The sequence below is a fragment of the Sus scrofa genome, chromosome 5, assembly GCF_000003025.6.
Source record: "Sus scrofa isolate TJ Tabasco breed Duroc chromosome 5, Sscrofa11.1, whole genome shotgun sequence".
NCBI classification, from domain to species: Eukaryota; Metazoa; Chordata; class Mammalia; order Artiodactyla; family Suidae; genus Sus; species Sus scrofa.
This window is the reverse complement of record NC_010447.5, coordinates 9,806,551-9,830,297: the sequence shown is the minus strand read 5'-3', so window position 1 is coordinate 9,830,297 and position 23,747 is coordinate 9,806,551. Positions and strand designations below refer to the sequence as shown.

The following is a 23,747-nucleotide window of genomic DNA, read 5'->3' as shown; positions in this document are numbered from 1 at the left end:
GAGTGTCACGGTCTGACTTAAATTAAATCCCAGCACTCAGGGGAGTTCCCATTGTGGCGCAGTGGTAACAAGACCAATTGGTATCCATGAGGATTCGGGTTCGATTGCTGGCTCTGCTCAGCTCACGGTGTTGCCGTGGGCTGTGGAACTTCCATATGTAGCTGGTACGATCCTAAAAAGCAAATAAAATTGTAAAAATAAAACCAACACTCAGGCTCTTTTAATACCGATTTTTTCCATGGAGTCTAAGGCTCAGAGAGGTCAAGGTACGTTTCCAGAGTCACACAACTGCCATGAAACCAATGCTCTGTCCAGCTCACCCCCCCAGCTCCCACCTGCCATATCCCTTCCCACTGGGCTCCCCCCGCCTTTTTTTTAGTGCCACACCCTCGGCCTATGGAAGTTTCCAGGCTAGGGGTTGAATCAGAGCTGCAGCTGCCAGCCTATGCCTCAGCCACAGGCACGCGGGATCCAAGCCTTGTCTGTGACCTACACCACAGCTCACTGCAAGTCCAGATCCTTAACCCACTGAGCAAGGCCAGGGATCGAACTCGAGGCCTCATAGATACTAGTCGGGTTCATTACCACTGAGCCATGACAGGAAATCCTGGGCTCCCCTTCTGCTGTGGGGCCTTGCTCAGCGCTCCGAGATGGGAGATATTACCTGGGTGGATGGCTGCCCTTCCCTCTCGTGTGAGCTCTGGCAGGGCAGGACCTTGCTTTTCTTGTTCCCTGACCAGAGAGGCCCAATACCTGTTAGCTGCTAGTATTACTGCTCCTATCTGTTCGCTTTTAGAACCTATGCTTTTAGTCTCCATGCTGCTGACGAATCGAACTGAATTCCACCCACCCACCCCTGGTTCCCTGACTTTCATAGGGGCCTGTGATGCTAGTGGTGAGTCAGTGAGGAGTCAGGCCTTATGCCGGGGCCATGACAGCACTGAGGGATGGGCAGGTCAGGCTCAGCTCTCCATGTACGTAAGCAGCCTCACCCATCACCCACAGACCACAAAGACTTGTGGTTGCTCTAGCCAGCCATGACCTGGGGAGGGGCAGTGACTGATGGGAAGAGAAAGATTGGGGGAGCTCTGGTGCCCCAGTAGGTTTTTCTCCCAATGGCCACTGGATGGCAGCACTTCCCCAGAAATATGGCGTTGTAGGGGGCAAGCTTCTCCTGATGGAATCAGGCTCAGAACCTGAGGGTTGGAATCTTGAAGGAGACCTAGGCCCAGAAAGGGGTTGGGACTTGGCCTGGGCTCACACAGCCTTCAGTGGCCAGGCTGAGCCAGAGGTCATCTGCCTGCCTGGATGGACTCTGGAGCAGTAGGAGATGGGGGTGGGGGATGCAATTCTCCCTGTGGACTGGTTAGGACTTGGTGGTGGCCTTTCACCGCCCTCACTGTCTGTCTCCTGCCACACTGTGATTCTCTGTGGAGAGGGGACTATGCCTTGTATGCACCATCGCCTACACCAGCTATATCCCCTGCCTGGGTCACCATGCCCCTCTTCTAGGCCGGAGACCCACCAGCACCTCCTTCAGGACCCAGCTGAGATGTTGCTTCCTCCAGGAAGCCTTCCCTGGCCTTTGGTCTGGGCAGAAGCCCCTCCTCGGGGCTCACAAAACATGCTGGTTTCCTCCTGGATGGTGAGGCCCCCGGGGCAGGGATGGTTGGTGTAGCCGAACAGGCCCACCCTGAGGATGCTCAGATACTGTACCTTCCGAGCCTGCGACGCAGTGGTCCTCAAACTGCAGGAGGCCCTGAAGTCACCCACAGAGCTTCGGGGAAATGCAGCCTCCAAGATCTCCCCTTCCCGGACTCTGACCGATAGGTCTGAGACAGAGCCAGGAGCCTGCGTGTGAGGTACTTCCCAGGCGAGTCGGATGCAGGGGCCGAAGCAGCCTAAGGCCTTTGAAGTGTGCCACTGGCCCTGCCCTCTGAATTGGCCAAATGGTTATAGTGAGAAGTGACAACAGAAACCTCTGATGTCTCTGCCAAGTGAATCACTCTCAAGCCACTTTCACCCTCGTTTCTCTCTTTTATCTTCATCGTTACAGCTTCTATCTTGGGAGGGATCACCATGCCTGGTCCACAGCCACCAACCTCGGAGGCAAAGGCTGATGTGCCCAAGAACCCCCCCAGCTCTGAAACAGCAGAGCTTGGGTTTGAGCTGGGGCCATCCTGTGTTTAACAGTCTGTGTTAAAGCCTCTAGGTTTGGAGATCACTGTTTGTTGAAAAAGCAAATTTCAAATTCAGGACCTAAACGCGTCTGGTGATTCCAGCCTAGTGGAGGAAAGCTGGGCCACGGCCACTGTTCAGGTCCCCACCCTCAGCAGCTCTTTCCGTCTCTTCCCATCCTAGTTCCCTCCTCCGGGGCCCAGAACATCTCATCCTGTACAAAAACCACAGCTATTATTATGGCACTTCAGCCACAGCCAGGTCCTGTGCCAGGCTCTGTGGCAGATATAGAAAAGGACAAGACCTGCCCCCAGGGGCTTCCAGTCCAGCTGGAAAGACAAGTGCTTAGTGGTGGTAGAACGATGCACTCGAACTTTCGTTCCCTTCAAATGAATTCATGGTCCCAACCCAACCCCCTGAATTGTCTGGAACAGGTTGCCATGCTGTGTGGGCTGACCCAGGAGAACCGTCCACTGACAAACATAAAGTGAGTCACAGTATTTTATCACTAACACACATCTGGCACCTGGATTTTCTTTTTCTTGTTGGTCACAGTGATGCCTGTTGATGGATTCCTTGCATCTTATGGTAGGGGTTATAGAGTCAGTACAGAAAGGGAACCCAGGAAGAGGAGAAACAGGAAGAAGCTGTTTATGGTTTGTGGAGACATAAGCCCTAAGCCCCAATTAATTTTATGTATTTATTTAGGGCCGTGCCCAAGGCATGTGGAAATTCCTTGGCTAGGGATTGAACCTGCATCATAGCAGCAAGCCTGGTTGCTGCAGTGAGAATGTCGGATCCTTAACCCATTGCACCATGAGAGAACTTCCCTGAGCCCCAATTTTAGAGCAGGGAAACTTTCCCAGACAAAAAAAGTGATCCACTAGCTCAGGGAAGCCATGAAGGAGTTTCACAAGACAATACATAAATAATTGCCAGATGTCATGATCCAAATAACAACTGTTTCAGGAACTCAGAAAAAGAGGCAAGATCTGGGAACCAGGATGGTCTGGTAGGGCTGCATGTGAGAGGTGGATCCAAGCTGGGCCTGGAAGATGAGGACGACAAGGAAGAGGAGTCTGGGCATCTCACCCTCACCTGGGAAGAGGGACTGAAGTGGGTTGGGGGGTCAGGGGGCTTGAGTGACATCTGCGTCATGCAAATGGTTTGTTTACACCTGTTGTTCCTTTTTATCTTGACCTTCACAAGTATCTTTGGGAGAATCGCTGTGCACAGGCTACGTTTACCTGATGCTCAGAGTCAGGTAGTGACTTGCCCAAGATCCCCCAGCTACGCAATGGCAGAGTCTGGGCTTGAGTTGGGGCTACTGTGAGGTGAAAAAACTATAGTCCCTGTTAAATTATCTGGGTTTGGAGACCACTGATTTTTAAAATTGAAAATCTGGCCTGCAAACAGCCCTAGTTCTGTGCTGACCCCCTGGGAGACAAGCGGAAGTGCCTCTCTGAATCTCAGTTCCCTCACCTGCACAATGGGACTGACAGTACTTGTTCTTCTCTCACAGGGCCAAGGTGAACTCTGAAATCCTGTGAAAGTGATCTGAACCACAGAGAAGTGGGTACATGAGAAAGTCATTGCTGTGCATGCTATGTGGCATTCTGCACAGCTGCTGAGACTCAGATGAGCTCTCCAAGGAGGGGGTGGGATGGGATTCCCATCAGGCCATCGGATATGCGGATAAGCATCCTTCTGCATCTCTTCTTCCTCCGCCGCTCCTGGGAGGAAGCTGGACAGGCCTGAGCCCACGCTGTCTGGATGAGGTGGATGCTAGGGCTGGGGCCCTGGAAGCACTAACCCCAACCAGGGAACCTACTTTACACAATACCTATGGCAGCAAAGGTTGGTGGGGAGATGGGATTTGGACTTCTTGGAGGGGAGCACTGATGGCGTTTCCTAAACTTCAGATACACAGGGCTGTGACCTAAGTGGGACCCCACGGGAGCTGCTTCTCAGGACTAAGGAAGGAGATGGGGGTGAGGAGGCTTTCACTAAATGCCACAGAAAGCATCTGCCCCAGTGCTCTTAGTTTGTGTTTGGGGAAAGAAGGCATGTAAAGGGAAGGGAAGGGAGTCCAATCTGTCATCAACGGCATAGCTGCGGAACACAGGTGTGCAGGTGTTAGAAGTGCACTAGACTAGATGGTAGGACTCTCAGGGTCGAAATCTGTATATTATACCCACTTTGGGCGGCTCTGGACAAAATCTCTTCCCTCTCCTGCACTTAGTTTCCTGGACTGCAAAACTCCGATTAGGCTGGCATCTCCAAGGATCCTTCCAGCTCGGACACTGTCATTCTAGTAGAGGAGTCACAGCACCCTAGGTCTGAAAATGTGAAAGGGAAAGTGCTGCAGTTTGTAGTCCACTAAATTTCGCCGGAGGTCTCCCCACCTAAGGATGCTTCCGTTGCCACGGCAACCAGCCAGGCGGCTCGGTCCCCTGTGGTCCCGCTGAGGAAGCTGGGAAGAATCCTGCCCTTACCAAGATGGCGGCGGCCAGAGGGCAAGGGGCGGGGTTGAGCGCCGTCGGCCTGTCCAGACCTTTCCTCTGTTTCCGCTTTTTCATGCTAACGGGGAGCTTCCGTCAATACTTGTTCTCTTTCCTGGTTCTGGGAGCCCTAGGAACCAGGGACGGAAGGGTTGCCTGTAGAGCTCGGGGCAAACACCCAGGGCAGGAAGGCGGGATTTCCGCGTCCCACCGGAAGTGACGCGACAGTCGCGGCCGCCGACAGGTGGAACGGCAGGTGGGTTCAGGTGCCAGCCTGGCCCGGCCCCAGCTGTGGGACCGACGCTTCCGGTGAGCGACAGAGGCAGCTCCCAAGGGCCTGGAGACCCGTGGGGCGGGCTCTGGGATCTGAGCACCCCGCCGTGGCCTGGAGTCCCCGTCTGTACCTAGTAAGAGCCACCTAACCACCCCCAACCCCGGGGACTACCCCCGTCATCCGGAGGTGGGGGGCGCCCAGCCCTCCTAGATCGCCTGGGTTGGGATCGGCATTTAGGTACTTTGGTTCCCTAAACTATGCGCTCTTTTCTCTCCAGTTCCCCATTCCCCCTGCCCTGCCGAGCTGGGCAGTTAGCCAGCCTACTGAAACTCTCGGAACCATGTTTGCAGACTTGGATTATGACATCGAAGAGGATAAACTGTGAGTATTTTGTTATCCCAAGTCCCACCATTGCTGGAGGCCCTGTTCTTACGGTCCTGGACTTCCTAGTTCCTCAGACCCTTGCTTTTCAGTGGGGCTTGTACTGTGGCAGAAATGAATCCTGCCTTCCAGGAGCTCATCCTCCGTAGAGGGCTGTGGACCCATGGACGGATACTACACTTCAGGGCCATAAGGGCGCTAATGGAGAATGACTTGGTTACCAGGAGAGCAGAGCAGTGCCTCCTCTGGGGTGTTCAGGGAAGGCTTCGTGCAGGAGGTGGCAATTGAACCAGGTTTTGAAGGGTGAATAGGATATCATAAACATAGCTTCCTTCCTAGCATAGATGTGCAGTGGGCAAATTTTCACAAATTAAGTTAGTTTCCTAATTTGAATATGCCCTCCCTCAGAGCAAGGAATGGATCCAGTCCCTTTCTGTGTCCTCAGCACTTTGCATGGTGCTCAGCATCAGGAGGTTGTTAGTAAATGTTTGTTGAATGAATAAGAGAATAAAAGAGTATTTACTACAAAAACATAAAGAAGTGCTAATTTATAGTGAAAACTGAGAGGTAATTGAGTACAGCAATTGAGAGGTGGGTGATGGATTGTTTAGTAGGAGAAGGCTTCCTGGAGGAGGCGGCCGTAATAGTCCATAAGTGCCTGAGAAGGTGATGAGGACAGAGTCCAAGTGAAAATCTCAAAGGGAGAATGAAGGAGAAGGAAGGAACCTATTTTTGTGGAGTGGCTTCTCTGGCTTGGGTGGGTGTTAAGTGCCTATGGAAGGTTCTTTCTTACAGGAACTTTGACAATGTGGCCGGTTTTTATCGATACTGTTTTGTGGGTGAGGAAACTGAGATGCAGAGAGGGTGACTTACCTACCCAAGTTCCACAGCTGATAGGTGGCAGGATTGGGATTTGATGCCCCATCGACATGACTCCAAGAGCGCTACAACGTTCCAACAACAAAATGCTGTCAGTTGGCCAATTGAGAAAGAGAAAAGGCTGACTCGGGGGGGTTTTGGAGGGCCTGGCCCTGGCCCCATCCCCTCCAGTCATCCTTCTTCTAGGAGACTCAGCCTCACGTGCTTTTCTCTAGCGGAATCCCTACTGTGCCTGGGAAGGTGACCTTGCAGAAGGATGCTCAGAACCTGATTGGGATCAGCATTGGAGGAGGAGCCCAGTACTGTCCCTGCCTGTATATAGTCCAGGTATTGGAGTGCTTTGGAGGCGGGAGGGAGATGCTGGAGAGGGCGAGCCGCCGCCCCATGTGGCATGACAAAGTTTCGTTTCTCCACTCTGCACAGCTGGCTCCTTCTTATTCTGGAGGTCTGACCTCTTCAGAGAGGCCTCCCTGACCACCCCTCTTTCAGTAGGTCCACCCATGTTTTTCTCTGTCATTTCAGTCTTCTCTTTTCCTTCTCAGCACTCGTCACCATCTGTACTTGTGGATTTGCTTATCAATTCTGTACCTACCTGCTTTTCCAGATTCTTTGCACCACGAGGGCAGGATCCCAGTTTGCTCTTTCACTGCAGTCAGCACCTAGTACAATGCCTGGCACATAGTGGACCTTCAGTAAAAACATCTTCAATGAATCAACAAAACCCTCAGCCTTCGGTATTAGCACAAGCGAAGTGTAGTAGAAAGACTAAAACGCTCTGAAATAATAATGGCCTGAGTTCAAGTGCCTGCTTCCTTGCTCATTAACATGTTACTTAACCTCTCTGGGCCTCAGTTTCCTCACCTGGAAAGTGGGGATATAAAAATATGTAGATCTGAGTTTCTTTGGGTTGTTACGAAGATTAAACAAAATGACATAACACCATGTCTGGCCCTTAAGCAGCGCTCCCTCAATAGCAGGTGCTGTTATTTTTACGGCAGTTCACTTTCCCAAGTGATCTGCCTGTGGTCCTGAACAATTTTGTGGTCCTTCCTTGCAGAGGACGCTGCCCTGGTGATAGCTGTGACTCAGGAGTGGAGACAGGCCTCCTGCTGTGTGGCTGGTGGTTGGTCAGAGTCAGTGACCTTTCTGTAGCCTTGGAAGGAAGTTTGCCACCTCAGACATAAACTGGACCGGGACTCTACCTTGTTCTAACCTTCCCAGCTAAGTAGCCATTGGTGGCAAGTGGGAAGCTGCAGTCTCTCCGAGGAGCTTATAAAAGAGTCACTCTCAAGGCCTCAGAGACAGAGATTCCCCAGCTCTGGTCTTGCCCGCTTTGAGTGTGGCCTTTAGGAGGGCTTTGACCTCCTCTGGTCCAGGAAGTGGTAAAGGAGGCCTCCCCCAGGCCTGGCCTCCTTGCCACCTGCCTCCCAGCCTCTCTGGCCACCTCCCCCTTGCCACCTGCTGGGGGCCAGGTTTGCTCTTGATAAGAACAATTATAAAGTAATAGAATTGATTTTTTAAAATTCAGTTCTGCTTTTATCAAAGGCTGTCTGACTTGCTTTGCACAAGTCAAGAGGTCTAAAAGGCCAGGGTCAAATAAGCAACCCTTGCTCTACCCCTTCACACCACCCTCCCCCCACCCCATCCCACCCCCACCCCACGCCCAGCGGCAACACCCCTTCCCACCCTTTTAGCTGTTGATGCTCATCCAGTTGTTTCTTGATCTGTCACTTGTAAACCATCTGTCAGTTTCCCGTAGTCCGGCAGATGAGAATTTAGCTTTCTTCCAAAACCTCTTTGCTTCCTCTGACTGCATCTTCCCAACACAGTTATCTTGTAAATTTTGGTTAAATCAGTAACACTGTTGCAGGTATTATGTTTGGGAAGTATTTCCTGAGAGCCTGGCTAGGCTTCTTTTGTAGCCACTAGGGACAGGAAGGCGAGAAAACAGAGACCCCCACCCTCAAAGAGCTGGGAGAACGGGAATGTGCTGTTTATATCCTCAGCTTACCAGTCTTCCGTGGTTGTGCTTGAAAAAAACTACTTTGGAATTCCCATCATGGCTCAGCAGAAACAAATCTGACTAGTATCCATGAGGATGCAGGTTTGATCCCTGGCCTTGCTCAGTGGGTTAAGGATCCGACGTTGCTGCGAGCAGTGGTGTAGGTCGCAGATGCAGCTCAGATCCCGCGTGGCTGGGGCTGAGGCTGTGGCGTAGGCTGGCAGCGACAGCTCCAATTGGACCCCTAGCCTGGGAATGTCCATACACTGTGGGTTCAGCCCTAAAAAGACAAAAAAAATTTTTTTTTGATTGTGGTGACACTCACACGACCTACAATTAATGGTCATAAAGAATGCAGTCCGGTGGCATCTAGTGCCTTCACTACATGCAGCCTCCGCCTCTCCAGTTTCAGAACCTTCTCATCAAACCCGGCAAGAAGCCTCTGCCCTCAGAGTAATCATTCCTCCTCAAGGTTCATTCACGCCGTAGCCTGTTTCCGTGCTTCCTTCTTTTTATGGCTGAAGGAGCATCTCACTGTATGGCTAGACCCCCGTTTGTTTATCTGCTCGTCTGCTGTAGACGTAGGGTGGTTTGCACCTTTCGGCTGTTATGAATTAAACTGCCATCAGCATTCGCGTCCAGTTCCTGTGTGGACAGAGGCTTTCATTTCTTGGGGATATAAATCGAGTAGAATTGTTGGGTGCTCTGGTAACTCTGTGTTTTATTTTTTGAGGAACCTGTGTTTCTTTTCTTAACTCAGTCTTTTCTTCCTCTCTTTTTTAAAAAACATAATTTCTTTTTTTTTCCCCCCTTTGCACCCTCCCTTATATTCAGTACATTTTCCTCGGTCAAACATTTCCTATCATCCCCCCACCAGTCTTTCCTCTTTGCCACCCCCGCTCTGTTGGATTGGATCCCCCTCCAGGATCCCTTTTTCTTAGCTCACTTCTGCTTCTTGGTGGAGCACGTCTCCTGTATTTCTGAGGAAGGCTGCATGGGAGGTAAATTTTTTGAGACTTCGTGCCTCTGAAAATGCATTATTCTGTCTCTTTTGGTTGTTGTTATTCTCATATTTCTTTCGGTTGACACTTGCATGGATCAGATTCAAGAACGAATGTCAAGTTTGAAAATTATTTTTACTTAGAAATTCAGTGATCATTTCATTGTCTTGTGCCATCTGTGTTGTTGCCATGTCTCCCGACGCCAATCGTGTTGGTGATTCCTTATTTGTAATGTGTTTTATTTGTGGTCTGTCAAGACTCTTAGGCACTTCTTTTGTCCCTGGCATTCTGAAGTGTCGTGGTGATGGCTCTTGACACAGGCCGTTCTGTGACTGCTGTGCTGGAGCCTCCAGGGGCAGGTTCATCCGGGAGCCCCATGTCTTTCTCTTCTGGGAATGAATGAACCTTAAGGTTCATTCACGTCTAATCTCCGATGACCTCCTGCTGTCCGGGTTTTGTGTCTCCTCTTTGGAACTCCCCTCGGTTAAACGCTGCACTTCCTCAATTGACCTTCTAATACTCTTTTCCCTTTTTTCTGATTGTCCGCCTTTTGTTCACTTTCCTCCGCTTGATTTCCAAAGTTCCTTTTTAAAAAAAATTTTTTTTTTCTTTTTATGCGCCACACCTTCGGCATATGGAGGTTCCCAGGCTAGGGGTCAAATGGGAGCTGCAGCTGCTGGACGACACCACAGTTCATGGCAATGCTGGATTGTCGACCCCCTGAGCGAGGCCAGGGATTGAACCCGCATCCTCGCGGATACTAAGTGGATTCGTTATCGCTGCGCCACAACGGGAACTCCCAATAATTGCTATATTTTAAGTGTGATCCTGGAAGGCAGCAAAAAGAAACATCTTCAGTATTTCATTACTCCCCTCACAAAATTACATACATGAAACATTATAAAATATTCTTTCTACAGGCATTGCACAGAAAATTTAGAAACTAGGGAGTCCCCTTTGCAGCTCAGCAGTAACAAACCCAACTCGTATTCATGAGGACTCAGGTTTGATCCCTGGCCTCGCTCAGTGGGTTAAGGATCCACTGTTGCTGTGGCTGCGGTGGAGGCTGGCAGCTGTAGCTCCTATTGGACCCCTAGCCTGGGAACCTGCATATGCTGCAGGTGCAGCCCTAAGAAGAGGGGAAAAGAAGGGGAGAGGGAGGAGGGTGGCGACAGGACAGAGCCGGGTGCTGGTTGGGGTGGAGGGAATGACTATCTCCCCCGCCCCAGGTTTCTTCTCAGTTTTCCTTTTCTCCCCCCCCCCTGCCCCCCACCCACCTGCCCCCCCCCAGGTGTTTGACAACACCCCGGCCGCGCTGGACGGCACCGTGGCAGCCGGCGATGAGATCACTGGGGTCAATGGCAGGTCCATCAAAGGAAAAACGAAGGTGGAGGTGGCCAAGATGATTCAGGAGGTGAAGGTAAGGGCTGCTGCGGGCGGGGGGACCCAGAGGTGCCCTGGAGATGAGTAGAGGTGGGGGTGCGGGGGCTCCAGAAGGGGCACACGCAGCCCAGTTCTGTGCCAGAATGAAACACAGCCCCCAACTTCCACGATGCCCCACAGGGAACCTCCACCCGCCGACCAGAGGCGCCGGCAGCTGCCCCGCACGTCGGTCTGGGTTACAGCCCAGCCTCCCTCGTGTCTCCCCTTTCATTCAGTAAATACTGACGGGGCTGCAGGTCTGGTGCTGGGCCTTGACGAGGGAGTGGGCGCCGAGACTGAACGGTCCCTGTCCTTGAGCTCTCAGGACCACGCCTCAGGGCGAGCTAGCGGGTCCCCATTCAGCCAAAGCTAGGAGTGCATGGTGAAGCCACCTGGGTGGTCAGGGGACACCCAGTAAATGTCCACCCAGTCAATGTCCAGTGTAAGGGGAAAGAGGGTCCCCATCCTGTCCTGTAGGGTCTTGCAGTCCCGTGGGTCCTCCTGGGCTCACACCCGCCCAGGGTGCCTTCTGGACCCCAGGGCAGCTCCCGGTCCAACTGCTGGTTTCAGTTGCGCAGACCGCACTGCACGCTGCCTGTTCCCTGCTTCCAGCCAAGGCCGCCCCCCCCAGGGCCACGCTCCCCCTGGACGGCAGGCAGCATCCCGGCCACTCCCGGCAGCGTGCAGCCCTCTGCCGTCTCCTAGAGATTTTGCTGCTCATCACTCTTGAGAAACCAAAACACTGAAGGGGGCGCAGACCGCAGGCTGATTGAGTCTCCAAGTCAGGAGTCCCCGCCACACGTCGAGCTTGGCCGAGTGCTTTAGCTCCCCCACGCCGCCCGCCCTCTCCTCTCCTCCCACCCGGCCGCTGTCTTAAGGGCCTGGGACCGGCTTCCTGGACAGTCCCTCTTACCTCAGCCCAAGGCCAGCGGCTTCCACCTTCTCCCCTTTATTCGCCTCTTCTGCTCCACCGGCTCTGGCGTTACTGTCTCAGCCATTCCCTGTGGGGCATCGTGGAAGTTGGGGGCTGTGTTTCATTCTGGCACAGAACTGGGCTGCGTGTGCCCCTTCTGGAGCCCCTGCACCGCCCCCTCTACTCATCGGAGCCCTTCTCGTCCTCCGAGACCCGTCTCGTTGCGGCCCCTCACGTTGCCCATGAGAACCAGAGCCTTCAGGTGCACGGGCAGCCTTGCTGTTACGCAGAGGTCCCCCCAGCTCCCACATGTGGGTGCCGGGCAGGGATTACTGCCCTGCCCCCATTTTACCAGTGCCTGGAGTTGGGGGGGGTTTGCTTGTGGTCACACAGCTGGACCAGAGCCCAGCCGACCCCACATCTCTTTACCCCTGTGGCTCTGTGCCTTGGCCCGAACGCACTTGCTGCAGCCCGCAAGCCTTTAGTGTCTGACTCACTGCACTGGGTCACTTTGGCCTCCCTTTGGGCCTCCATCTGAAATACTGTTTGGTATTTGAGTGGATTCGGTCCCCAGTTCAAGGGTCTTAGGATTTCAAGAACGAGAGTGACCGTGGCGGCCTCACGTGGTCGGGGAGTTACCCCTCTTCCAGTCACCCGTCTGCAGTGTGTAGTTCCCTCGGCCTCCCTGCTGGCTGGGGCTGCCCCTGCACCAGGCACAGAGCAAGCGCTGGGACACGTCCGTGGGGTGAATGGGGGCCTCCGGGGGCTGGAGATGGTTTAGTGCACAGGAGAAGGTACTCTGTGGGGCAGGAAGAGTGACGCAGCAGAGGCGTGGAGCGTGGTCGTGGCGTGGGGAGAAGGCAGGGGCACAGGACATTGGAGGCCACCGGTCTGTGAGCTCGGTGACAGCGGGGACCATGTCTGCCCTTGTCTCTGTTGATCCCCCAGGGCCTGACGTTCAGTGAGAGGAGGGACCAGGGAGCAGCCCAGTCACCAGGCAGGGCCCTGTGCCGGCAGGGCTGACTCCAAGGCTGCTCTGGCCCTTTTCCGAGTTCGGGATGCTCGTGACCACAGACTCCAGGGCAGACAGGCCTCCCCAGGGAAGGGGCTTGGGGTCCAGAGGGCGCCGTCACAACTCTGCTTGTCCTGCTCTTCCAGGGGGAGGTGACCATCCACTACAACAAGCTGCAGGCGGACCCCAAGCAGGGCATGTCCCTGGACATCGGTAAGCTGGGCCGGGGCAGGGAGCCCCTGTCCTGCCTCCTGATGCCAGTGCCTCGGTAGTCACATGGCCGTGCTCGCCGACTCTTCGGACCAAGCTGACCCAAAGGGCCTGGGAAGCCCCGTGGGTGCTCCTCAGCAGCTGGTCCCAGGAACCTCTCCTTGGTTTCTCCCTGCCCCGTGTTTCACCCCCTCCCCTGGTCACCTCCTCTGGGACCTGGCTGCCCTAGGGTTGTCCTTTGTAGGCCAGCCCTCCAGCTCCCCGGGCCCAGTCCCTTACCCTTCTAAAAGGGAGGGCAGCCTGGCCCTGGCCTGGTACCTCATGTCCACCCACACACTCCCACTGAGCCCTGGCCTCTTCCTCTTACCTGCTGCCAGGAAGCCTCCGGGTCTGACCTGGACCTCACGTTTTGGGCAGAGGGTCACAGATCAGCCCTTCTGCCCACAGCCTGCCCTGGGCCATGGTGCCTCTGGCTAGGGAGGCTGGGCCTTGGTTCTCTAGAAGCTTCGAGACTCAAGAGCTGGATGGTAGCGTCGAGGTCCTCTGGACCAGCCGCTTCATTCCAGATCAAGGCCTGAGGCCCAGGGAAGCTCTGTGTCCCCCGGGTGAAGGCACCCCCACATCTCCTGGCTCTGGGGTCCAGCATCCTTTTCCTCTGCCCTTGGGCCAGAGCCTCCTCCTGGTTTTTACGGGAGGAGGCTGAGGGCAGATGAGTCTGTCCTAGAGGTTCTTCCTTTAAGACCCTTTGGTCCCATCCTCGTCCCCCTCCAGGGGCTGAGTATGCGACCACGTGTGCCGGAGCCGAGTCCGGAGCCAAGGCCAGTTGTCACTGATGATGCCTCTGCTCGGGGATGTGGAAGAGAGACAGGGGATTCTTCCTGGTTGGCCTGCCAGCCGCCATCAGCCCTGGGCAGCTCTGGGCTCTCGGTGGTAGCCAGTAGCCACTTTGAGTGCCGGGCCCTGGTTAAGCGCTTCCGGGTTCCCAACGCCTCCCTCAAGTAGAGTGAACAGGGCAGGGGGCGCCCAGAAACCCACCCGGGACACTCCCCACTTCATAGCCACCCCCACACCAAACCCCAGCTCAGCCCCTTCTGCCCCTGGCGTGGCTCCCAGGGAGTTGCGGTGGGGCGGGGACGGCCTGGGGGCCCAGACCGCACCTCCCTGAGTCCTTTCTCACCCGGTCCCAGTGTTGAAGAAGGTGAAGCATCGGCTGGTGGAGAACATGAGTTCGGGGACCGCCGATGCCCTGGGCCTGAGCCGGGCCATCCTGTGCAATGGTGAGTCCCCCGCTTCCTCCCACCCACCTCTGGCCCTGAGGGGACTCAGACCCAGGCCCGAGGGGGAGGGGCACCATGGCTGCCCAGCAAGCCGACCGGGGTCCTGCCGGCCTGGGCCTGGCCTCTGCTTGTGGGGCTGACATTTACCATCTCTTTGCATCCTTGGAGGCCTCTCCAGCTCCCAGAGAGCGTCCACCACGGTCAGGTCAGAGGAGGCATCTTCCAGCCAGTGTCCCTCACTCCCGAGCAAGGGTCCACAGGTCACAGATGAGGAGACAGACTCACCGTGGGGCTGGGCCTCCTTCCGGCTCCCTGAGCTGGGCTCTCACCCCCGCCCCCAGCTGCTCGCCCACAGCCAGGCCTCAGCCCTCACCCGTGCCCCAGCATGCTGCCTCCACACTGCCCACTCGGCCCCGCCTCTCTCCAGGAGGTGGCGCTGCTGCCCTTGTCCCAGCAGTCCCTGCCCAGGGCTGGAGGTGGCTGTCTGCCTGGGACAGAGGGAAAAGTGCGTCCACGCATATTCACACCCATGCCTGCCTGTGCACACACGCGCTCTCCCTGGGGCGGGGGCAGCGAAACAGTCCTGCTCCTGCCGTCACCAGCCTGGGTTTATAAATAGCAGCAGCTCTGCTGTGGACGTGTGGGGACAGATATAAATACCTATATAAATTGTAGGCTCAGCTGGGCACACTGGGCTTTATTGGCCGGGACGTGGGGGTGGGGTCTGAGCTTGTTCCAAATGGTGCACAAAAGTGGCGGCTGCTATTTCCAGCTCCTCAGTGTCTATAAATCCCTGTTACTGTAGTTACCATGCGTTGCGATGAAATTAGAACTGGTTGTTGTGTTTTTTCCCCCCAAACCTTGCAATTTCCCCAGCCTTAAATAGGGTTTCTAAAATTGAAGCTGTCATGATGTCCCATGACCCAGCTAAAAACAACAGCACGGCGCTTACGTGGCTCCTTCCCTGCCAGGCTGGCCAGGTGCCAAGGCTCTGGGGAGCCAGGGCCTGGAGGCCAGCCGGGTGGCCGAAGCCTCCTGAAGACCTCCAAGGGGCTCCCGTCCAGCCCCTAGCCCCAGCCTTCCTCCCTGACAGCCCGACCGACACACAGAGCCGCCTCTGCCCAGATCCGGCTCCTGTTATTGCCCCCTCTCCCCCCACAGAAAACCCTGGCCCAGGTCAGCACAGGAGACCGGCGGGGGGCGGGAGCAGAGGGCACCCTGGCCTGGTTAGCCCTTGCTGTGTGCCTTTGGACAAGTTGCTTTGCCTCTCTGTCCCTGGTTTTCTCTCTAAGTTGAGGGAAGTAGTCTCTGCCCCAAAGGCTCGTATGGAGGGAGGACCGAGCTGTGTGAGGGCACTCAGTAAGGCCAGGCCCTGCCCTAGGAGGTGCCAGGCCAGGAAGCACCAACATGGGCCTGCCGCGCAGTTGCTGCCGGTGTTCCTGGTGGGGGCGGTGTGGACCTCAGCCCCCTGGGAATGGAGGAGGGCGGGGCTCACTGCAGGTGGGAGCCCCGCCCCATCCTGACAGGAACGCTGGCCCTTCCCTGGCAGTCTGCCTGCCCCCTGTTTGGAGCCCTTGAGGGGAGGCAGCTGCCCCCGCCCCTCACCTTGCAGCCCTTATTGTCCTGGTCCTGGCCTGGCCACTGTCACTGCTGGACTGTGAGCCTTGAAGGCACAGCTGAGACTTCATTCAGCACAGCCCTTCCTGGGCCTCATACGGGGGCTGGCACCCAGTGGGAGCTTGCTAAACGCTGTTAGGCAGATCCCCAAGGCCCGCTCCAGTGCAGGCCCCTCCTGGATTCCTCCCTACCCAGATTGTTCTCCCTTCTGAGCTGGCGGGTGGTGACGGGCGCTGCCTTGAGCCTGCCTTAGAGTCATTGTTGATGCATCCTGTCTCTTGCTCATCTCTGCCTTGCTCCTTGGTGTTGGCAGGGAGGGAGTTAGAAGCACAGGGGCCTTGATGGCTAGGCCTAGGCCTGCCTTCTGCTGGCCGTGGGGAGCCGGCCGTGGGTTTGGCCTTAGGGGAGGCCCAGCGGGTTTCCACCCATGACTTTTGGAAGTACCTGCACCCTCATTGCCTTCCTGCCCCTTTGGTGTGCCCCAGCCTGCCAGGGTGGCGCTTCACTCGGGCGTCCTGAGGGCAGCCCTGCCACCCCAACGTGTCTGGATGTGCTGGGCTCTCTGCAAAACACCAGTGAGCCCGGCTGACCCCGAGGCGCCCAATCCTCTCCCTGGGACCCTGTTCTGTGCCATTCCTGGTCCTCCACCAGGACCACCTTGCCCCTCACAAGCCTGGCGCAGGTGACCCCGGAGCTCTCCCCTCACCCTGGCTCTCTGACCCCTACAGATGGGCTTGTCAAGAGGCTCGAGGAGCTGGAACGGACGGCAGAGCTGTATAAAGGTGGGCAGGCGCAGCCCCGCCGTGGGTGGGGTGTCCCCGTCCAGGAAGCGCCCGGTACTGGCTCTGCCCCGGGTTGGGGGGAGCTCCAGAACCCTGCTCTAAAGATGATGGCAGTGGGGCGGGCATGCCAGCCTAGACGATTCCAGGGCCATGGCTATTAAAAACTCTTAAGGAGGGAGTTCCCGTCGTGGCGCAGCAGAAACAAGTCTGACTAGGAGCGGTGAGGTTGCGGGTTCGATCCGTGGCCTCGCTCAGTGGGTTAAGGATCTGGCGTTGCCGTGAGTGGTGGTGTAGGTCACAGATGCGGCTTGGATCTGGCGTTGCTGTGGCTCTGGCATAGGCTGGCAGCAGCAGCTCCAGTTGGACCCCTAGCTTGGGAACCTCCATATGGCACGGGTGTGGCCCTAAAAAGACAAAAGACAAAAAAAACAAAAACCCTCTTAAGGAAAAAAAATCTTAAGATATACTTTTTCTGATTATAAAAGTAACACGCGTTCATTAAAATCAAATAATGGCACAATAGAAACATAGAAAAATCTGAACATCAGGAACAGTGAGGGGTTTGGAGGCTGTGTCCTGGGCCGTTGCGGTTCCCGCCATGTGTCCCTGTCCCTCTTGGCTGGGTCTCTCGCACAGGGATGACGGAACACACCAAGAACCTCCTACGGGCCTTCTATGAGCTGTCACAGACGCACCGGGGTAAGGGCCCCGCACCTGCTCCGTGACCCCAGAGGAACCCCTGTCCCCGTCTGGGTTCAGCATTTCTCCCACCCCTGTACATGAGGGGGCAGCCAAGCTCCTGGCTGGGAACTTTCTCCTGACACCACAGCCTGTGACCTCAGGCCGGGCTTGGGCTGGGCATCGTCTAGGTGCTGGGATGTAGCAGTGGTGGGCACAGTTGCTCACCCTGGGCCCGGTCCTGTCTCTGTCCGAGGCCTTGCTAGTCCCGGTCTTGTTTCCTCCAAGTCAGTTAGCCAGCAGGGCTGCTGCAGTTACAGTTTTACTCTCGGGAAAACTGAAAAAGCGGTCTCGCAGCTCCTTAGGGCAGCGTTGGCCTCAGGACCAGGTTCCCCGACCAGTGCTCTGTCCTCAGACAGACTCACCTCCTCCAGCCTTGACCCAGCCTCCTCCCGTGGTCTGGTCCCTGGAGAGTGGGGCCAGCTCCTTTGGGTGTAGACTTAGCTTCCTTGGGGCTGCAGGTTCAACTCTTAGAGGTACAGGCCCACTTTCTCAAGGTGTAGACCCCCCTCCCTTGGGGTGTAGACCTAGGACGGCCCTGGGCCTCCAGCCCGCCGTGCCCCCCGCCTTGCTTCTCCCCAACAAATCCCTGGCTTCTCCATTAAGGGGTCAAATAGGGGCAGCCTTCAGGACAAACTTGTCACGCAGCCTTTGGGGACGTATTCTCCGTGATCGGGGTGCGGGAGCCCCAGCCAGCTGCGAGTGAGGCTTTTGTGAAGTTCGCCGACGCCCACCGCAGCATTGAGAAGTTTGGCATCCGGCTGCTGAAAACCATCAAGCCGGTAGGTTGTGGGGAGAGTGTGTGTGTGTCGCACGTGAGGGTAGAGAGGGGACAGTGTCGCGGGCAGAAAGGGTTCTCGTACCAGAGGTGGAGCACCTAGGGGCAGGGTCTGGTTTGGTCACCTGTACAGCGGGCCGTGGGTAAGTCACTGCCTCCTTGGCCTCCGCATCGACCCCTCCAGGTTGGTTTCTGGCCCTGGCTCCCCCGGAGCCACAGCCTGCCCTCGGCCTGGCCTGTCTTCTTGTCCCTGAAACACACAAGGCCGTCAGGGTGTGCTCTCTGGCTCCGGCACCAGGTCCACTAGAAGGATGGACACGGGGCCATTCCTTGTCGCCCCGGCCAGCCTGACACCACCCCCCCCCCCCACCCACGGAGGCCCAGGCACCTGCCACATCCTTCCCTTCCAGATGCTGACGGACCTGAACACGTACCTCAACAAAGCCATCCCGGACACGCGCCTCACCATCAAGAAGTACCTGGACGTGAAGTTTGAATACCTGGTGAGTGGTCTGCAGCCTGTGGTGGGGTCAGAGCCCCCCTGGAGATTTGCCCCTCCTCAGTCAGCCACAGGATGGTCAGCAGAACAGGGCCAGAACCTCGGTCCCATCAGACTGAGGATGTGGGACCAGGGGCCGGGGAGGTGCTGGGGAATCAGGCAGCAGCCCGCCGCGACGCTTCAGAGGAGCCCCTGGGAGCCCGGGAGCCGGGGGTGGGTGGAGCCCTCACTGGGGACGCTCTGACCCCACGGGGATTTTCTGGTCACTTTCAACAATGGGCAGGGTCTGGGTGAGTGGTTATAAAGTGGGTGCCAGGAGATGTTCCTAAGGTGTGTGTTCAAAGGACAGTTCTGTGGTCAAAAGGGTTGAGGAACAGAGTTCCCATCGTGTGGCTCAGTGGTTAACGAATCCGACTAGGAACCATGAGCTTGCGGGTTTGATCCCTGGCCCTGCTCAGTGGGTTAAGGATCCGGCGTTGCCGTGAGCTGTGGTGTAGGTCGCAGACGTGGCTGGGGTCCCTCGTTGCTGTGGCTGTGGTGTAGGTCGGCGGCTACAGCTCCGATTCGACCCCTAGCCTGGGAACCTCCATATGCCGCGGGAGCGGCCCTAGAAATGGCAAAAAGACAAAAAAAAAAAAAAAAAAAAAAAAAAAAAAAAAAAAAAAGTTGAGGAAAAATATCCCACCGAGCGAGCCAAGGTCTTTTTCCTCAGGACTTGTCAGAGCCTTTGATAGGCCTGTGAGCAACACGGGTCTTGAAGGGCCTTCCCGACTCCTTGGACCACAGAACCTTTCTTTCCTAGAGCATCTCTTGGGACTTGTTTGTGGTAAATGCTGGAGCGTCTCTTAGGCCCTTTCCAGGCCCCTAGAGGAGTGCCCTTGGGGCCGCCCCGCCGCCCTGAGCTTCCTGAACAAGGGCCAGTCTGAGTGAGGGGCCAGCCTCTCCCTGATGCGTCACAGTGTGCCCCAGCTGAGGGTACACAGGCCTGGCACAGCTGTTCCTCTGGGTGGCCGAGGGGCACAGTGAGAGCTGGGAGGCACTGGGGACGTCAGGGTGGGCACCCGGGCGGTGTGGCCCCTCTGACAGCCTGGCCTCCCCCGTCCCACAGTCGTACTGCCTGAAGGTGAAGGAGATGGATGACGAGGAATACAGCTGCATCGTGAGTGCCGCGGGGAGGGCCCGGCCCTGCTCCTGGGAAGGCTGGGGGCACAGGCCTTCCCCCGCCTGCTGCAGAGCCCCAAGAACAGCCTGGGTCTGCCAGGGACACCGGGCACGTCAGGCCAACCCGGGAGAGGCCTGGTTGGGGGGTGGCCAGGCTCCTGTTTCTAGAGAAGCGGGGCCGACCGCCCCCACCCCAGCCCCTCCAGGCCTTGGCGCGCTGGCCAGCTCGCAGTGGGACTCCTCCCAGTGACAGCTCCGACGGCTCCCAGGCCAGCTGCCCCCGCAGACTGTGTGAGGCTCTTGTGGGGAAAAATGGACTTTTCAGATTCCTCAGAGGCCTTTTTTTACTTTTTAGTGTCTTTCTTTTCTTTTTTTCCCCCTTTTTTGGCTGCTCTGTGGCATATGAAGTTCCTGGGCCAGGGATCAGATCTGAGCTGTGGTTGCAACTTATGCAGCTGCAGTGATGCCAGATCCTTTAAGCCACCGTGCCAGGCCGGGGATCGAACCTGTGTCCTGGTGCTGCCGTCGCCGCCAGTCCTGTTGCAGATGCTGCCAATTCTGTTGCACCACAACGGGGACTGCCTTTTTAGTGTTTTTGATTTCAAGGTCCCTCTATGACTAAATGTTCATTTATTTAATGTGGCAAGGGTGCGGGTTTGGGGTTTTTTTTCCCCCATGAAGCTATCTCTGAGTGCTAGCAATTGCTGGCATCTCAGAACAGGGAACTGTCGTAGCTTTGAAAAGTGCCACGCAGTACAGGGGTGCAAGCTGGTGGGCAGCTCTGCAGCCGTTCTGCCCCCCGCCCCGCTCTGTCCCAGAGCAGCTTCCCTGATGCGCCCCTCCCCGCCCCAGGCCCTAGGGGAGCCCCTGTACCGCGTGAGCACAGGCAACTACGAGTACCGGCTGATCCTGCGCTGCCGCCAGGAGGCCCGCGCCCGCTTCTCCCAGATGCGCAAGGACGTGCTGGAGAAGATGGAGCTGCTGGACCAGAAGCACGGTGAGGCGCGTGGGTGGGCGCCAGCGTCTGCAGGCCACACCCTGCCTCAGGCAGGCAGGCCTTGGTATCACCCAGGAGGTACCACCTTCTCCCCACTTCAGAGCTGGGGAAACTGTGGCCCAGAGGTACAGTATTTCCCTGCGGCCCCAGGGCCAGCGCATGGCAGAGCTTTGGGTCAGAGCCAAGATGGAAAGTCTGGCCCGGGTGGGCTTGGCCACGACCCCTGTGCTCCTGGGGGCGCAGCGTCCCCCAACCCTGGCGGGGCTCCTCCGTCCCTGGACTAGGAGCTGGGAGGCCTGGGGTCTGTGTAGGGCGGGGCAGGACGGGTCAGTGAGGCGCATGACGGGAAGGCCCACTGGCGCCTGTCTGCCCGCCCTCCTGCCCCCAGTCCAGGACATCGTGTTCCAGCTGCAACGCTTCGTGTCCACCATGTCCAAGTACTACAACGACTGCTACGCGGTGCTGCGGGACGCCGACGTCTTCCCCATCGAGGTGGACCTGGCCCACACCACGCTGGCCTACGGCCCCGGCCAGGACGAGTTCACCGACGGGGAGGACGAGGAGGAGGAGGACGAGGAGGACACGGCCGCCGGGGAGCCGTCCAGGGACGCGCAAGGGGCGGCGGGGCCTCTGGACAAGGGCGGAAGCTGGTGTGACTCCTGAGTGCCCCCTCGGGGTGCGGATCCGGGGGGTAGGGTGAGTGGGCGGTCGGCAGCATGGGAGCGGGGCGGGGGCCGCCGCACAGCAGGGTGGCGCATAAAGGCCTGCTGGCTTGGGGCGCCTGCGTCCCTGCTCCTCTGTCCTAGCACAGTGCACCCGGGCTCCCGCGCAGGAAAGGCCCCAGAGCTGCGGCCTGGGACCTGGACACTGGCCCCCTCCCCCTTCCCTCCCCACCTCCCCAGCCAGCTGGAGAGCCTGGTCTCTGGAGCTGCCGCAGGAAGGAGAAAGAGGGCAGAAAGGAAGAGGGGTGGAGGTGGCGGGAAGTCCAGGACCTGCTCCTCGTGGGCACCTCACTGGCCCCCTGGAGCCTGCCGGGTGGGGGGCCGCAGGCGGACAGCCGAGGTGGGGGCCCGTGTTTTACGTGCGCCCTCGCCTCGCCCGGGCCGGCCCCTCCCCAGTGCACACTCACCTCGGCGGCCTTTATTTATTCTGTTCCCCTCGCTCAGCCACTTCCAGGGGAGGGCTGGGTGCTGGGCCTGTACCGAATAAACGCAAACCCAGATGGAGCCGGGCTCTTTGCGGTGGCCTCAGACCCTCTCTCCCCTCGGCGCCTCCTCTTCTGCCTCCCTGAGCAGGGGAGGGGGCAGCAAGGCTTCCGACGTTTCCTGTGATAGCACTGACGCCTCGCAGCAGCTCTGGATTCACCCCGCGGTCCCCACGTACAGGTGGGAAGCTGAGGCGCAGAAGGGCCTCGCTCAAGGCCACGTGGTGTAGGAGCGGGATTTGGACTCTGACCCGTCCAGTCTGGAAGACTCCACTCTGCCCCGGCCTCCCAGGCTCTGCTCAGTGGGGCCTCTCCCCCACCTCCCTCGTCTTCCATCCTCCAGTGCTTCTGGCCACAAACCAAGCCTTTATCTGGGGAAGGGCAGGACAGATTCTGGGTCGGGAGGACTCGAGGCCCCAAACTGGGGAGAGAGTGCAAAGGGTGTCGCGGCCACTGCAGGCCGCCTGTTCTGCCAGGGCCGAGGGGAGGAGCCCGGTGGACGGTGTGACGGTAAGATTCCGTGTCTTTGCAAGTGGTAGAGACGGGGCGGCCGTGAGTCTGGCTTCGCCTGGACAGTCCCAGTCCACACCTGTGGCCTAGGGCAATTAGCAACAGTGGCTCTTTTCCCTCTGAGTGTCCCTGTTTGGACAGTACGTGGTCATCCTGAGAACAGGAGGCATGCAAGAGGGTGTGAGGTGGGGGGCAGGGTCCAGGTTGGAGGGGGCTAGTTTCCTGCTTAGCAGCTTTGAGTGTGCAGGTCCCAGGCAGGACCGGGAGCCTGGAGAGAGGGATGGGCTGTCACCACGAGGGTCCCTTAGAGCAGTTAGCCTGCACCTCCTCTCTGAAGTGACAGCCGGGGTGGAGGCCAAGGGCACAGACAGCCTGGGTTCCAATCACAGCCTCTGTGACCCTGCGCTGCTTCCTCACGGCCTGTGCCTCAGTCTCTCTTTCTGTGAAGGTGGCGAATAGGAGAACCTACCTCATTAGGTCGCCAGGAAGCCTGGGTGAATTCACATTTGTGAAGGGCTCGGAATGGTGCCTGCATAGTCAGTGCTCCAGGAGCACTTGTTAAATAAGATGCAGTCATTGCTCTGGTGGCTCAGGGGCAGGTGTAGACGTGGTGCGAACTGGCCAGGCCTCTGCAGGGCTCCCACACCTTCCTGGGGCACGGAAGGAAAAGGAGACCAGCGGGGCCAGGGGGCTGCCATGGGCCGGCTCTCCTGAGGAGTGGGGATGAATGGAGTCGGGGTCTGCGGTGCGAAGGCCACGTCCCCCACTGGGCCCTGGTCACCATGTTCATGATTGAAAGAAAGGGGTGTCCAGTTTGTGGGGAGAGAATAAATAGACCAGATTGCCCCCCCCCCCCGGCTTCCCAGCCAGGGTGAGCCCTGGAGCTCCCTGCACTTGGTGCAAAGTGCCACTGAGGCAATAGCCCGGGGCGCCCCTCGAGGGCGTGGAAGCAGATGTCAAGGACAGTGGTGGCGTCCACAGGGACACATGTCCAGAGCAAAGCCCAGGACACCCCCGTGTGTTCTCTGGGGAGAGGAGACCCAGTACTCCGCTGGGAAAGGCTCCCTCTCAGGATGGTGACTGCCACCCCCCTGCTCTCCCAGGGCCGCAGGATGGAGTCATGGAGCCATTTGCTCTCAACCAAAGGAGCCTGGGGATTCAGCGCCAGCCCAAGACTCTGGGACCTGTGCGCTCCCTGCTCTGGGTCCCTCCAGAAGCAGGTGCTGGCAGCGGGGCTTCAGTGCTTGGCTCTGAGCGCATGGCTGGAACCGGGACACCCCCTGCCCGCCCCCCGCCTTCCTTCTCCATCTCTGCCACTTCCCCCCCGCAACACCCGCTGCGTCAGGGCCTCAGACTCCCTCCTGACCGCCACCCAGGTGGCAGCCAGAGCCAGAGCTGCAGGGACGGAACC

General features: G+C 57.5%; 1 protein-coding gene and 1 long non-coding RNA gene across 5 annotated transcripts; one reads left to right on the top strand and one right to left on the bottom strand.

Moving 5' to 3' along the window:
• PICK1 (protein interacting with PRKCA 1) lies at positions 621 to 21,854 on the top strand. Of its 3 annotated transcripts, none has more exons than XM_003355340.4 (13): positions 621 to 4,935; positions 5,231 to 5,334; positions 6,429 to 6,540; positions 10,508 to 10,636; positions 12,710 to 12,776; positions 13,961 to 14,050; positions 16,396 to 16,449; positions 17,086 to 17,148; positions 17,836 to 17,969; positions 18,376 to 18,468; positions 19,573 to 19,623; positions 20,478 to 20,622; positions 21,011 to 21,854. In XM_003355340.4, exons 2-13 carry the CDS (start codon positions 5,294 to 5,296, stop codon positions 21,283 to 21,285), a joined length of 1,254 nt encoding a protein of 417 aa, XP_003355388.1. In that variant the 5' UTR covers positions 621 to 4,935; positions 5,231 to 5,293; the 3' UTR covers positions 21,286 to 21,854. The 3 variants fall into 3 exon arrangements, with proteins under 3 accessions (XP_003355388.1, XP_005663842.1, XP_003355387.1); XM_005663785.3 differs by having other exon boundaries at positions 3,301 to 4,988; XM_003355339.4 differs by having other exon boundaries at positions 3,301 to 5,086.
• Positions 5,341 to 14,831, bottom strand: LOC106510270. 2 transcript variants are annotated; one of them, XR_002343903.1, is made up of 5 exons: positions 14,198 to 14,831; positions 11,552 to 11,639; positions 6,806 to 10,044; positions 6,208 to 6,278; positions 5,341 to 5,992 (listed from the first exon to the last, which is right to left on the bottom strand). It is a non-coding gene; the product is annotated as an uncharacterized LOC106510270 (long non-coding RNA). The 2 variants fall into 2 exon arrangements; XR_001308658.2 differs by having other exon boundaries at positions 5,341 to 6,278.

Coding starts and splice junctions, on each gene's coding strand:
- PICK1 (XM_003355340.4), top strand. CDS start 5,294: ATGTTTGCAGACTTGGATTATGACATCGAAGAGGATAAACT. Junction 16,450..17,085: donor GACGGCAGAGCTGTATAAAG/GTGGGCAGGCGC, acceptor TCTCTCGCACAG/GGATGACGGAACACACCAAG. Junction 18,469..19,572: donor ACGTGAAGTTTGAATACCTG/GTGAGTGGTCTG, acceptor CCCGTCCCACAG/TCGTACTGCCTGAAGGTGAA.